At 42.4% G+C, this 13,246-nt stretch overlaps 1 protein-coding gene across 3 annotated transcripts in view; it reads left to right on the top strand.

Moving 5' to 3' along the window:
* RBPMS (RNA binding protein, mRNA processing factor) overlaps nt 1–13,039 on the top strand; it is a 502,608-nt gene extending 489,569 nt beyond the window's left edge. The window contains exon 8 of one of the 3 annotated variants that reach the window (XR_003941071.1): nt 11,478–11,560. Coding sequence is in view for 1 of the 3 variants with exons in the window: in XM_030194523.1 (XP_030050383.1) it covers nt 11,478–11,589 (112 nt within the window). In the remaining 2 variants the exon portion in view is untranslated. Of the gene's footprint in view, nt 1–11,477 lie in introns of all 3 variants that reach the window. The other 2 variants (XM_030194523.1, XM_030194522.1) reach the window with 2 other exon arrangements.
* Nucleotides 13,040–13,246: the final 207 nt, after the last annotated feature.

Raw genomic sequence — 13,246 nt, 5'->3', positions numbered from 1 at the left:
CCACTGGGCACTCGCATTGAAAGTCCAGGTTTCCAAAGCCAGCTGACGCATAGCCAGTTAAGCGCGGTCCTATTTATGCAGTTAACCTGGCCTGTTAAGTGCTGAATATCAGAGCTTAACCAGCCAACTGCCAACTCCGCTCCTGGAAACACCCCCAAAACAGCTGGTTTCAGTTAGTCCCGAACAGACAATTCAACCAGGCTGGAGCCATTTCTGGCCAGTTAAAACACTTTAGGGCTTCTTTTACAAAGCCGCTCTAACAATTTATGCACGGCAAATGAGAGGAAGCCCATAGGAATTGAATGGGCTTCCTCTCATTTGCTGCACCGAGAATTGGCAGCGTGGCTTTTTAAAAGAGGCCCTTTGTATAGAGACCCCATAAAGTCAAAAAGGTTCATGTTCAGAAGGTAAAGAAGCTTAGCCGAGATTGGGTGGCAGAGCCGGTGGTGGGAGGCGGGGCTGATGGTTGGGAGGCGGGGATAGGGCTGGGCAGACTTATACGGTCTGTGCCAGAGCCGGTGGTTGGGAGGCGGGGCTGGTGGTTGGGAGGCGGGGATAGTGCTGGGCAGACTTATATGGTCTGTGCCCTGAAAATGACAGATACAAATCAAGGTAAGGTATACACAAAAAGTAGCACATATGAGTTTATCTTGTTGGGCAGACTGGATGGACCATGCAGATCTTTTTCTGCCGTCATCTACTATGTTACTATGTGTTCTGTTGCTAGACTGTGGGAAACAGAGCAGGTAGCCAAGGCTGCAGGGCCACAAATTAAGGTAAAGTGGCTAAAGAGAAAACACCGTTTTTAAAGACACTTTACAGAGTGCAGAAGTGAAATAACAACACTGAGATGTGAAGGAAAGGAATATATGCAGAAAATAGAGAGCAAATTTATTTATATACCCTCTCCTTGACATTGCAAAATACCAATCGAGAAGGTGCAAAACTTTAAAAATTCCAGTTAACATAACATCAAGAAAACAGCAGCACTTTCACTGCTGTCATAAACCACAAACCCAATCCCCCCCCAAGTTCCTCAGACAGCTTATTCCATCACTCCAACACAGCCCCTACCCTAAATGCCCTCTTTCTCCAAAGAGACATTAAGATGCCAGTTAGCTGTAATTTGACACAAGTTTTTTGCTTCGATATGTATAACGATCTAGGCAGTTTGTTAGGCCAGGGGAGCAATGTATAAATGAGGATAAACAGACAGAAATATTTAAAATTTAACAATAGCATGAAAGCACTAAAAATTCATCACCTTTATTGACATCGTACCATACTTTTGTATCATTTTCACTGAAGGGGTTTGGGAACGACCCCCAGATAAATGTCAACAGTACAGACATTGACTGGAATGCTCAAATTTTAGTATAATCTTGTAAACTGTTCAACACAGGAGGCTTGTTAACCAGTCCAGCAAGCTTAACAGCACGTCCTCCAGTGGTAAGTAAACTGGTTAAAGGTGAGCACTAGGATGCCTGTGGAGTGCCACAGGGATCATTCTTGAGCCCTGTTCTCTTCTGTGTTCTCATAAGTGATATCGCAGAAATGTTAGTAGGAACATTCTGTTTCTTGCATTTGATGCTAAGGTCTGCAAGGTTAGCACATAATTTTGATTTTAAAAACTACATGCATTGAATATCAGGTTTAATTGTCATCAGGTAGTTGGCCTAAAATAATCTGCATAGTGAAATGAGGGGTGTAAGTTCGCTTTGAACATTAGTGCAACAGCCTGCAAATTTATACAAGATAATTACAAAATAACCCCTGTTGTGTGCATGTTCAAAATAATATGGTCGCCGCATCTCAAAAAAGATATAGTGGAATTAGAAAAGGTGCAGAGAAGGGCAACAAAAATGATAAAGGGGATGGGACGACTGCCCTATGAGGAAAGGCTAAAGTGGCTAGGTCTCTTCAGCTTGGAGAAAAGACAGCTGAGGGGAAATATGATAGAGGTCTATAAAATAATGAGTGGAGTGGAACGGGTAGACGTGAAGCATCTGTTTACTCTTTCCAAAAATACTAGGACTAGGGGGCATGCAATGAAGCTACAAAGTAGTAAATTTAAAACAAATCGGAGAACATTTTTCTTCACTCAACATGTAATTAAACTCTGGAAGTCATTGCCAGAGAATGTGTTAAAGGCGGTTAGCTTAGCAGAGTTTAGAAAAGGTTTGGACGGCTTCCTAAAGGAAAAGTCTATAGACCATTATTAAAATAGACTTGGGAAGATCCACTTCTTATTTCTGGGATAAGCAGCATAAAATGTTTTGTACTTTTTTGGGCTCTTGCCAGGTATTTGTGACCTGGATTGGGCACTGTTGGAAACAGGATGCTGGGATGGATGGACCTTGGGTCTGTCCCATTATGGCAATACTTAATGTACTTATAGAGTGCTGTCAAAATGGTGTAGAGCCCACATCAGAAGACCTATGCAGAAAGGCTTAAATATCTAACTATGCCTACCTTAAAGAAAAGAAAAGGGGATATGCTAAAGACATAAAAGACCAGCATTTTTCAGTGGGTATTCTAAAGCAAGGGGCTGTTTTGAAAATAATCTTCAAAGCAATTTCCCAAAAGACTACTTCAACTCTGCAATATTGCAACAGGGAAGGACAATGGGCTAGCTAGAGATGGGACTGGTAGTCTCATTTTGCGATGGGACCGTTTACTTTTCCTCTGTAACTAGTTTCAAATGCATACTTACGTAATTGGAAATTGCAGCTATTTTTTTTTTTCAGTTGTAAACTGGTTTCAGTCTTCATAAATGTATTTGGCAATGAATGTTAAAGAAAGACCACACTGTTGCATCTCAGAACATCCCCTCATCCACCCTCACCCCTGCGCAGAAACTATTCCAGTAGATTCCCCATCATTAATAATATTCCATCATGTTTTCATGTGCAAGATCAGAGTGTCCAAAATGCCATCAAAATGTTCTCAACAGCCATCTTGAAAAATAAAGGGGTTCTTTTACTAAGCTGCGATAAGAATTGGCCTTAGCGCACCCTTATATGGGTCTATCCTATTTGCTAAGGCCATTTTTACTGCGGCCGTGAAAAAGGGCTATTTTCTATTTTTTGTATATATCACCATGTGCTAATGTTAGCATTAACGCATGCCCATTAAAAAATGACCGTGGGAGCACTTATCACCACCTCTTTAGGGGGTGCTAATGGCTCCCGCGTTATCTGTGTGCTAACCAGTTTGGGCTAGATTCTATTTATCACGCCTAAAAAAATTGGCGTTGGAAAAAAATACGCCTAGTCATATTCTAAATGTGCACCTAAATTTAAGCATACTTTATAGAATAAGCCTAAATTTCCACAGGGGTTATAGAATCTGCCAAGTGCCCCTCCGCGTGACTAAATTTAGACGTGGGCAGTTACACCAAGTAAAACTTTGTAAAAATATGACGCTTAAATTAGCCGCAGGCCGGGTGTATTCTGTAACAACGCGCAAAGATTTTAGAAACGCCCGTGACCCACCACTTCCACGCGCATGGCCATGCTCCTTTTCAGCTATGCGCCTTAGAATTTACGCACATCCTGTTATAGAATTGTGCACGTAAATTCTAATTAATGCCAGTAAGTGTCAATAACTGCTTAATTGGCGCTGGTTGACTTGTTAACTAATTTAGGGGCCCTTTTACTAAGCTGTGGCAAAAGGTGGCCTGCGGCAGTGTGAGCGTGTTTATTGGGAGTGCGTCGGGCCAGTTTTTACCACGTCCTGGGGCCAGAAAATGGATGTGCGGCAAAATAAAAACCAGCGCGCGTCCATTTTTGGATCATACCACCGCGCATTGACTTAGCGGTAAGGTCTCACACACTACCTGGGCAGTAGGCATTCAGTGTGAATCCACTCATGTTTACTGCCGGGTAAGAGCCACATGGTAGATAATAGCGCGTAACAAATTCAGAATTACCGCCTGGGGCATGTGGTAGCTAGGCAGTAATGCCGATTTGGTGAACGCTGGACACAGGTAGGCCCTAACACGCCTTTGTAAAAGGCCCCCTAAGTCTTGCTATATAGAATCCAGGGGTTAGTGTGTGGTAATGTAGATGTGCTCAGTGGTTAGCACAGGAAAACCCATTCTATACCACGATGGTCAATGCGCGCACATTCCTAAACTAACACAGAATGCATTAGTGTGCCCAGTGTTAGGCGCTTTTCTTTTGGTTGCGTTAGTGCCTAATGCAGTTTCGTAAAAGGACCTCAATGTGGCTAAGATGAAACACCTCCTGGTTTGTTTGTTTTTTCTTTATTGAGTTAAAAGTCAAAATACAAAGATCAAACAATACAACAGAGCATATTCAAAACTATACTAAAAGTATAAAAACCTCATGCAACAACAGAAAACAAAGCTAAACCTCCACTGCAAAATTTTTAGCGTATAATTACCCAGAAGATAACCCCCTCCCCCTCCCCCCCCCCCCCCCCCCCACCCACACACACACACACACACTACCCAGGCACATACATTAACAAGAAACAAAAGGAGAAAACAACCGGCCAAGCAACACTGAAAAATCAAAAAGGGGTGGGGGGGATCAGGTGCAACAACTAAGAAGAGGTCTGTATATTCACTCTCATTTATCCAGAGATTTTTACGGTTTTCTGAGGTTTAAGTTGTCCCGTAGTGCAAACGTACCAAAGCTTAGTAAGCCATTTAAAAGCTGGTGGCACACTCTCAGACTTCCAGGCAGCAGCCAGTGGAAGACGAGCAGCATTAAAGTAATTTTGTGCAAAGTGCGACTGGCATTGAAATAGCCCTGGAACAACTCTACTGAGTAGAAAAATGCAGGGTCCCACAGAATTGAGACCCTCCTTTTTTTTATTTTATCATATTTTCTTTGAATCTTTAACTCAGGTTTCTTAAAGTTTTGGTATATGAGTGCTGCTTCTAGAAACTTCTATTTCCCCTCTGATTAAATGTTCACGTTGAGCTGTTTTTCTGCTGTATTAGGTTGTCTGTAAGTTGTGATAACTTCAAGAGCAAACCATTTCCAGAAAACAGAGATAAAGCAGTGTACTAGTCCACGTAAAATAAGAACAAAAAATGGAAAATAAGGTGATATCATTTTATTGGACTGCCATATTACATTTCCCCTTTACAGTCTATAACATGAGCACCTAAATGTATGTGCCATTAGCACATAGATTACATGATACCGGCATTTATTTTGTATCCCACATTTTCCCACCTATTTGCAGGTTCAATGTGGCTTACATAGTACCGGAGAGGCGTACGCCGACTTCGGTATGAACAGTTACAATGTGATGTTGTGGTAGAATAAGGATCATAGGAACAGACACATAGAGAAACGTCGAACGGAAGAGTGATGTGAAGCCATTACGTGTTTTGGTTGCGTTGTGTAGCAGTGTTCAGGCGTTTATGTTGGTTCAGTGGGGTATGCCTTTTTGAACAGGTTAGTTTTTAGTAATTTCTGGAAGTTTAGGTGGTCGTATGTTGTTTTCATGGTTTTTGGTAGTGCATTCCACAGTTGTGTTCTCAAGTAGGAAAAGCTGGATGCATAAGCTGATTTGTATTTCAGTCCTTTGCAGCTTGGGTAACGGAGGTTTAGGTATGTTCTTGTTGAACTGGATGTGTTTCTAGTTGGTAGGTCAATGAGGTCTTATGTTAGATTTGTTTGTAAGTCCTAGCCTAGGCACTAAGTGGAATTCTATAATCATTCGTGCGCAACTTGCATAGCGTGCAAATGGGAGGGGCACGGTCACATGGGTGGGGCATGGGTTTCTCCCACAGTTACACACACATATTATAGAAAAGAGTCATTTACACGCCATAGCGTAGCATTTAGCCACATACAATTACACCTGTCATACACATGGTTAAAGTGGGAATGCCTAAATGTTAACACATAAGCACTGAATTACCTGAGAATTCTATAATAGAATCTAGGCAGCTGGAGAGAACTTGTGCTCTTATAGCAACCTCCAATATTCAGGATGAAACATAAACCATCTATCCCTAACTCCCCCCTTCCTCCTATTCCCAGCCCCCTGTCCCCACCCCAACTGACCCAAACTTCAATAACTCACAGTAACATATCTGAACTCAGACCTAATTTTACAACTGTCTAGAGGGTCCACTGAGAACATTTATTATTGAACTCCTTGATCTCATAAGAACATTAGAGTAGCCATACTGGGTCAGACCAATGGTCCATCTAGCCTAGTATCCTGTTTTCCAAACAGTGGCCAAGCCAGGTCACCGGTAACTGGCAGAAACCCAAATCTTGTCAACACTCCATACTACAAATCCCAGGGCAAGCAGTTGCTGCCCATGTCTGCCTCACTATAGACTTTTCCTCCAGGAATTTGCCCAAACCTTTTTTAAACCCAGATACGCTAACTGCTGTTACCACATCCTCTGGCAAAGAGTTCTAGAGCTTAGCTATTTGTTGAGTGAAAAAATATTTCCTCCTATTTGTTTTAAAAGTATTTCCAAGTAACTTCCTTGAGCGTTTCCCTAGTCTTTGTACTTTTGGAATGAGTAAACAAATCGATTTACTTCTACTCGTTCTACACCACTCAGAATTTTGTAGACCTCAATCATATCTCCCCTTATCCGTCTCTTTTCCAAGCTGAAGAGCCCTAACTTCTTTAGACTTTCCTCGTACGAGAGGCAGAACTGAATGCAATACTCAAGGTGCAGACGAACCATGGAACAATACAAAGGCATTATAGTGTTTTTGGTCTTATTCACCATCCATTTCCGGAGATAGGGAGGAAAGGTAAAGATCCCAAACTATCAAAAATGGTTGTCTATATTTATAAATCCCTCTCACTCCCCAGGACTCCAGTACACACATACAATGTAGCCCTGAGAAAGGAAATTTGGGCCTCCAAAAGCTAGTAAAAAAAATGTATTGTTAGTCTAATAAAAAGATATCCGTTTTAGTTTTTATTTACTAACCTTGGAAATCAGAGAAAATTACGATAACTAGCCAAGAGAAAGCATGCAAAAGACACAGACAGGATAAGAAATTAGAGATAACTGGCAGCACGGGCTGCTGGAGCTTGCTTTATCTGCAACACTGTAGGTCTCTTACTCTTAAACCAGAACCTCCTTCAGCTGGCAGGAAACAGCTGGGGATTTATGAAATGTTATTTAAAACATGGGCCTGCAGATTTGGAGCAGACGTGGGGGGGGGGGGGGCGGTTCTCATTCTGGCAGTATAATTTCAGGGGCTGACCTATGCAGAGCACAGACTTTCACACAAACAGGGTTCTTCTTGTGGAAGAGATTGCATAGTGAAGATATAGTTGCCTCTCAAAATATGTATTACTCTAAAATATAAAATAATGCCTAATTCCCAACTAGTCTGAGGGCATGCCTTTAACAAAATGTTCTTTTAATGGACTAATGTGGTATCTCTATTTTCATTCTGTCAAAGATGGTTGTTGGGAAGGGCTCCTATGTGCATTCAGTAGTCTTTACATCAAATTCAGCTTGGAGAAGAGGTGACTGAGGGGAGATATGATAGAGGTCTATAAAATAATGAGTGGAGTGGAATGGGCAGATGTGAATCACTTGTTTACTCTTAACAAAAATACTAGAACTAGTGGGCACACAATGAAGCTACTAAGTAGTAAATTTAAAATAAATCAGATAAAATATTTCTTCATTCAATGAGTAATTAAACTCTGGAATTCATTGCCAGATAATATATTAAAAGCAATTAGCTTAGCAGGGTTTAAAAAGGTTTAGATAATTTCCTAAAAGAAAAGTCCATAAGCTATTATTAAGATGGACTTGGGGAAAATCCATTGTTTATTTCTAGGATAAACAGGATAAAATTTGTTTTACTGTTCTGGGAACTTGCCAGGTACTTGTGACCTGGATTGGCCCTTGTTGGAAACAGGATAGTGGGCTTGACGGACTTTTGGTCTGTTCTAGTATGGGAACACTTAAATTGTTATGTTCTAACTGGTACACTTGTGGTGGAAAGTATGAACCTTCCAAAAAACACTAAATACTTGTTGTTACTACATATAGGTAGCACCAGAGATAGCTAGGTGGGTCGCCTGGGGAGCAACTGCTCCCTCAAACGGACTTCCGATGGTACTGACGCCCAGATCTCATGAAAAATAAGCGCTGTTGCCATCAGCAGTCTGCTCTCTGCCACCCCTCACCCCCCAACGCCTCAACATGGCTACGCTTATGGGTGACACCTGAAGGCTTGAGGGCTATTGTAGTGGTGCACAGAGAGGTACAGTTGGTTTTATTTCTGTTTCTGGAGGGCTCACAATATAGTACAAAGGGGGTTACTATGAAAGTTGTACCTGGTATGCACTGCAGTACCCCCTAGGCTGCCCCACTGCTCTGCTGGGATGTTTGATTAGCCAGTCTACTAAAAATGCTGGCCCCCAGACATCCCAATGGCTTTTTTGTGAGTGTTTTTCCTAAATGGTACCTAAGGAAAGACACATACTAAGCACAAAAACATCTAGAAAATGACGATTTTCAAAAATAAAAAAAGATGTTTTTCTGGTTCTAAAATCGCCCTTTTTGTCACTCAGTTTTTGGACATTTTTCATAAAGAGGGGCATAATCAAAAGGGGCACCCAGGTTTTCCTGAGGACGTCCTCGCAGGACATCCCGGCGAAGGGGCAGGGAAACCCGTATTATCGAAACAAGATGGGCGTCCATCTTTTGTTTCGATAATAAGGTCGGGGACGCCCAAATCGCGAAATTTAGGTCGACCTTAGAAATGGTCGTCCCAATTTTCGGCGATAATGGAAACCGAGGACACCCATTTCAGAAACGACCATATCCAAGCCATTTGGTCGTGGGAGGAGCCAGCATTCGTAGTGCACTGCCCCCCCCCCCCCCCCGACGTGCCAGGACACCAACCGGGCACCCTAGGGGGCACTGCAGTGTACTTCAGAAAAAGCTCCCAGGTGCATAGCTCCCTTACCTTGTGTTCTGAGCCCCCCAAAACCCACTCCCCACAACTGTACACCACTACCATAGCCCTTAGGGATGAAGGGGGGCACCTAGATGTGGGTACAGTGGGTTTGTGGTGGGTTTTGAAGGGCTCATATTTACCACCACAAGTGTAACAGGTAGGGGGGGTTGGCCTGGGTCCGCCTGCCTGAAGTGCACTGCAGCCACTAAAACTGCTCCAGGGACCTGCATACTGCTGTCATGGAGCTGGGTATGATATTAGAGGCTGGAAAAAAATATTAAAAAAAACTTTTTGAGGGTGGGAGGGGGTTAGTGACCACTGGGGGAGTAAGGGGAGGTCATCCCCGATTCCCTCCGGTGGTCATCTGGTCATTTAGGACACATTTTTGTGGCTTGGTCGTAAGAAAAAAAGGACCAGGTAAAGTCGTCCAAGTGTTCGTCAGGGACGCCCTTTTTTTCCCATTATCGGTCGAGGACGCCCATGTGTTAGGCGCACCCCAGTCCTGCCTTTGCTACTCCTCCGACACCCCCCCCCCCCCCCCCCCCCCCGTGAACTTTGGTCGTCCCCGCAACAGAAAGACAGAAAGCAGCTTTCGATTATGCCAATTTGGGCGACCCTGTGAGAAGGACGCCCATCTTGTGATTTGTGTCGAAAGATGGGCGCCCTTCTCTTTTGAAAATAAGCCTAAAAGTGTTCCAAATTGGACTTAAAAACAGCAAGGCAGACAATCCACAAAATCCAACATGAAGGCAAACAGAGACACAAGGGCTGCGTCAGGGGCTCTTTGCACTTGAGGAAAACTGTACTACTGATTGATCTGCTTTGTTTGTCTCCAAATTGGACTTCATATTGAAAATGCCACAAGCATTAGAGAGAATGGTTCACCTCTTTCACCATTCAGCTCAGCCTGTCACCAAAAGCTCATTATTTCCAGCATGAACACTGCCCCTGCTCCTTCAGCCCTCTGAAACTAGCAGGCAGAGTGGCATCATTGTCCGGCACCAGCCAGCAGCGAAGAGAGCAATGGCACATATTCCCGCTGATGCATGCATCCTGGTCCTGCCTCCTCTGGCTAAAGTACGATTTGCAGCCAGGAGCATCCCAAGCTGGAATTGTGCTTGCTCTGCCCACTGAGCTAAAGGCCAAGCAGAGGAGACAGTGAAAGAGGAGCAGGTTTTGTGGACTCACCTCCCTTGTTCCTTATGCTACTGTACTGCTCACGCAACCCTCGGGACAGCCCTGTGTGCAGCAGTCATACATGCACACACATCCCCTCATACAGGCTGACGTACCCTCGGCTACAGCCATTCCACCTTTTTTGCAAAATGTGCATTTTAAATGGTTTGATCATTTCATAAAGGGAGAGAAAATGTTTCTGTTATGAACTCATGCGCAATCCAGCCATACAGCTTCTAGACATCTCTGTTGTTGCTGTTGTCAGCTAGAGGAAAAAATCCTTTCTGGGCAGTCACTTACTTGGGAATGTTATTCCAATAATTTTACATTATAGTGACATAACCCATGAGGTTTTGTCAGAGAGCTACTGCGATCACAGTGCTTATAGGGGAATTCTATAAATGATGCTTAAAATTGCTCACACAAATTTGAGTAATGAGTCTATTAGCGCCAGTAATTGGGTGTTAATCAGTTATTGGCATTAATTGGCAACAGCTTGGATTTATACATGCATCTTGCTAAACGCTATTTTATTTTAAATACTTTAGGGGCCCTTTTACTAAGCTGTGATAAAAAGTGGCCTGTGCTAATATTAAAAGTAGCGTGTGGCTATTTACTGCTTCAGCCTTTACCGCCACCTGTTTACTTGGCAGCAAGGTCTCAATCGGTAATCAGGCAGCGAGTGGTAATGTGGCCACGCAGCCGATTACCGCCAGGAACGCTTCTTGCGGTAGAAAATAAAAAATTATTTTCCATCATTGGAAACAGCTTGCGCCAACTTTGGAATTACCACCGGGCACCTGTGCAACCCTGCCTGCACTTTAGCCCTACTGCAGCTTAGTAAAAGGGCCTCTTAGTGCGCAACTGGAAAACGGTCGTAGGCATGGGTGGGTCAGGGGCATTCAGTAAAGATGTGTAAACTTTGGGGATCCACGCCATACACCTCACGCCTAAAGGCTGGGCGCAGATCCCAACACTGAGTGCTATTCTATAAAAAGCGCCCAACTCGGAGTACCGTTTGTAAAATAGCAATCTGTGGACGTTTTTTTTTTTCAGCACCCAAATTTGGACGCCATCAGTGCTGTTTTTTCTAGCAAAAAAAGGTGCCGGTACTCAAATGCCCTTCAGGGGTGGAGTGATCACTGAGGGACCCACCAGCCAGGCCAATTACAACCAGTCACAGAATCTATGACAAGGCAGAATTATTGTGTAGAACCTGAGCTCTTTCATTAAAACTTGGGGTCCATGGGTCAATTTTAGCAGACAATAGAAAAGGTGCCAGTACTCAGTATCCCCTCAAAAAAAACCCTGGACGCCATTAACTGAATTTAGTAACGCCTTGTTTGCTTTTCCCTGCAGGCTAGGACCCCGGACTTCCTTCAAGACTTTGACAGAGCCTCTATCACACATCTGTTCTACTAGAAGAAACCAACAGAAACAAGAGCGTTCCCTTTTTGTTAACACTGTATAATTGTAAAAAGTAGAGTGTGTTTCCTTTTGAAAGCATGGTCTGCTGTACTTTGCTGTACAGTTTGAAAACTATTTTCAAACAAAACAATATATTGAAAAAAAAAGAGCAAGTATTTTTATACCAAACATTGTAAGTTTGACAATCTTACACTGTTGGATTACACTTTTTTGTGCTTGACTTTGAAGTTTTGTATTTTAAGAACTTATTATATATATATTTTTTCTCCTAAGCTGCATGTTCAAGGCATGTCTTGATAAGTTGATGAAGCAAAACCAAATGAGGTGTTGTATGTATATGGACAGTTCTGTCATCCTGTATTATCCGTGTGTGCTATATGTGTCTGACAAAAAAAAAGAAAAAAAAAACAGTTTACATCTGCAACTTTATGTTTTAATTCCAAGTTGTGCCAAATGATATCAGGGAGAGTCAATCAGAAAGCAGCTTTTATCTTAACCAGAAATTCCCAGTCACAGAAGAACTTGCTAAATGCAGTGTTCTCAGATTGGGGACTCGATCACGTCTCTCTGCAGAGTAAACAATGCAGGCTGGATTCGTGGAGTACCTAAGTGAAAACCATAAACCGCCCATGTGCATTGCTGTGTACCATGTGAATTTCTAGAATTCACTTGGTACATGGCAAGCCCCAGTTTTCCTGAATGTTTACTTTAAGATTTGTGGATAAAATAGTGCAGTGGCTGTGCTAGTCCACTTTAAAGGTAATAAAACAGAAATAAGACAACAGAAAACAAAATAGGGTGATTCTTATTCATTGGACTAATTACATTTTTTGACAAACTTTTGAAGGCCAGAACCTTCTTCTTCAGGTTGGATAATGTCATCTTTTGCCCATATCTAACCTGAAGAATAAAACTTGTCAAAAAAGTACTGACTTAGTCCAATAAAAAGGGCATCCCCTTATTTTCACTTCTTTTGTTTGGTTTTATTTCTGTTTACTACCTTTAAGGTTCTTAAAATCCCTTCAGCAGCTCCACAGTCATTTCCATGAACCTCACCAGCCGTGCTTGGAACCTCATATGGAATGAGATGAGATCAGTTTATCTCATCTGTGTGACATTACACAGACCATGAACCGGATGCCAGGCTGGGTCAAGTCCTTTGTGAGGCTGTGTTCCAAGAGGTTGAAGAGTGGGGGGGATTGGCCAGGAACTGCTCAGAGAGATTCAGGAAGAATAATTGTAACTGATTGTGAACATTCAGTTTGCATGACTCGCTGGGCACGGTTTTCTCTCTTTTAAAGTCAACCTTGGTTGTAGTCTCTTTTTGGATTCAGCCTTGTGTTATAAGGTGTCCTGTGAATGTCTGCTTTTTACAATATTTATATTTTCTGTAGGAACACAAAATCACAAGAAAATCTGATAAAAGAACATTTGGCATTCCTTACCTCAGAGGTTTTTTTTTGTTTTTGTTTTTTACTTTGTGGGGGGGAAAAAAGCTGTTATTGTATAGAGTGTGTCCTAATAGGATTGGGGGTATTATTATCAAAAGAAATTACAATGAAAAGTATGTTTTTTCTGTTTTGTTTTACATTTGTCAGAGTTGTTAAAATATAGCAGCCATTTTTTTCTTACATATAACAGTGCCATAGACAAAACTATAGTTGCTATATAGTGTGTGAAAACTGAAACCAAAAAGCTCC

This window comes from Microcaecilia unicolor, chromosome 2, assembly GCF_901765095.1.
Source record: "Microcaecilia unicolor chromosome 2, aMicUni1.1, whole genome shotgun sequence".
In the NCBI taxonomy this organism is placed as follows: Eukaryota; Metazoa; Chordata; class Amphibia; order Gymnophiona; family Siphonopidae; genus Microcaecilia; species Microcaecilia unicolor.
This window is presented reverse-complemented; position numbering and strand designations above follow the sequence as displayed.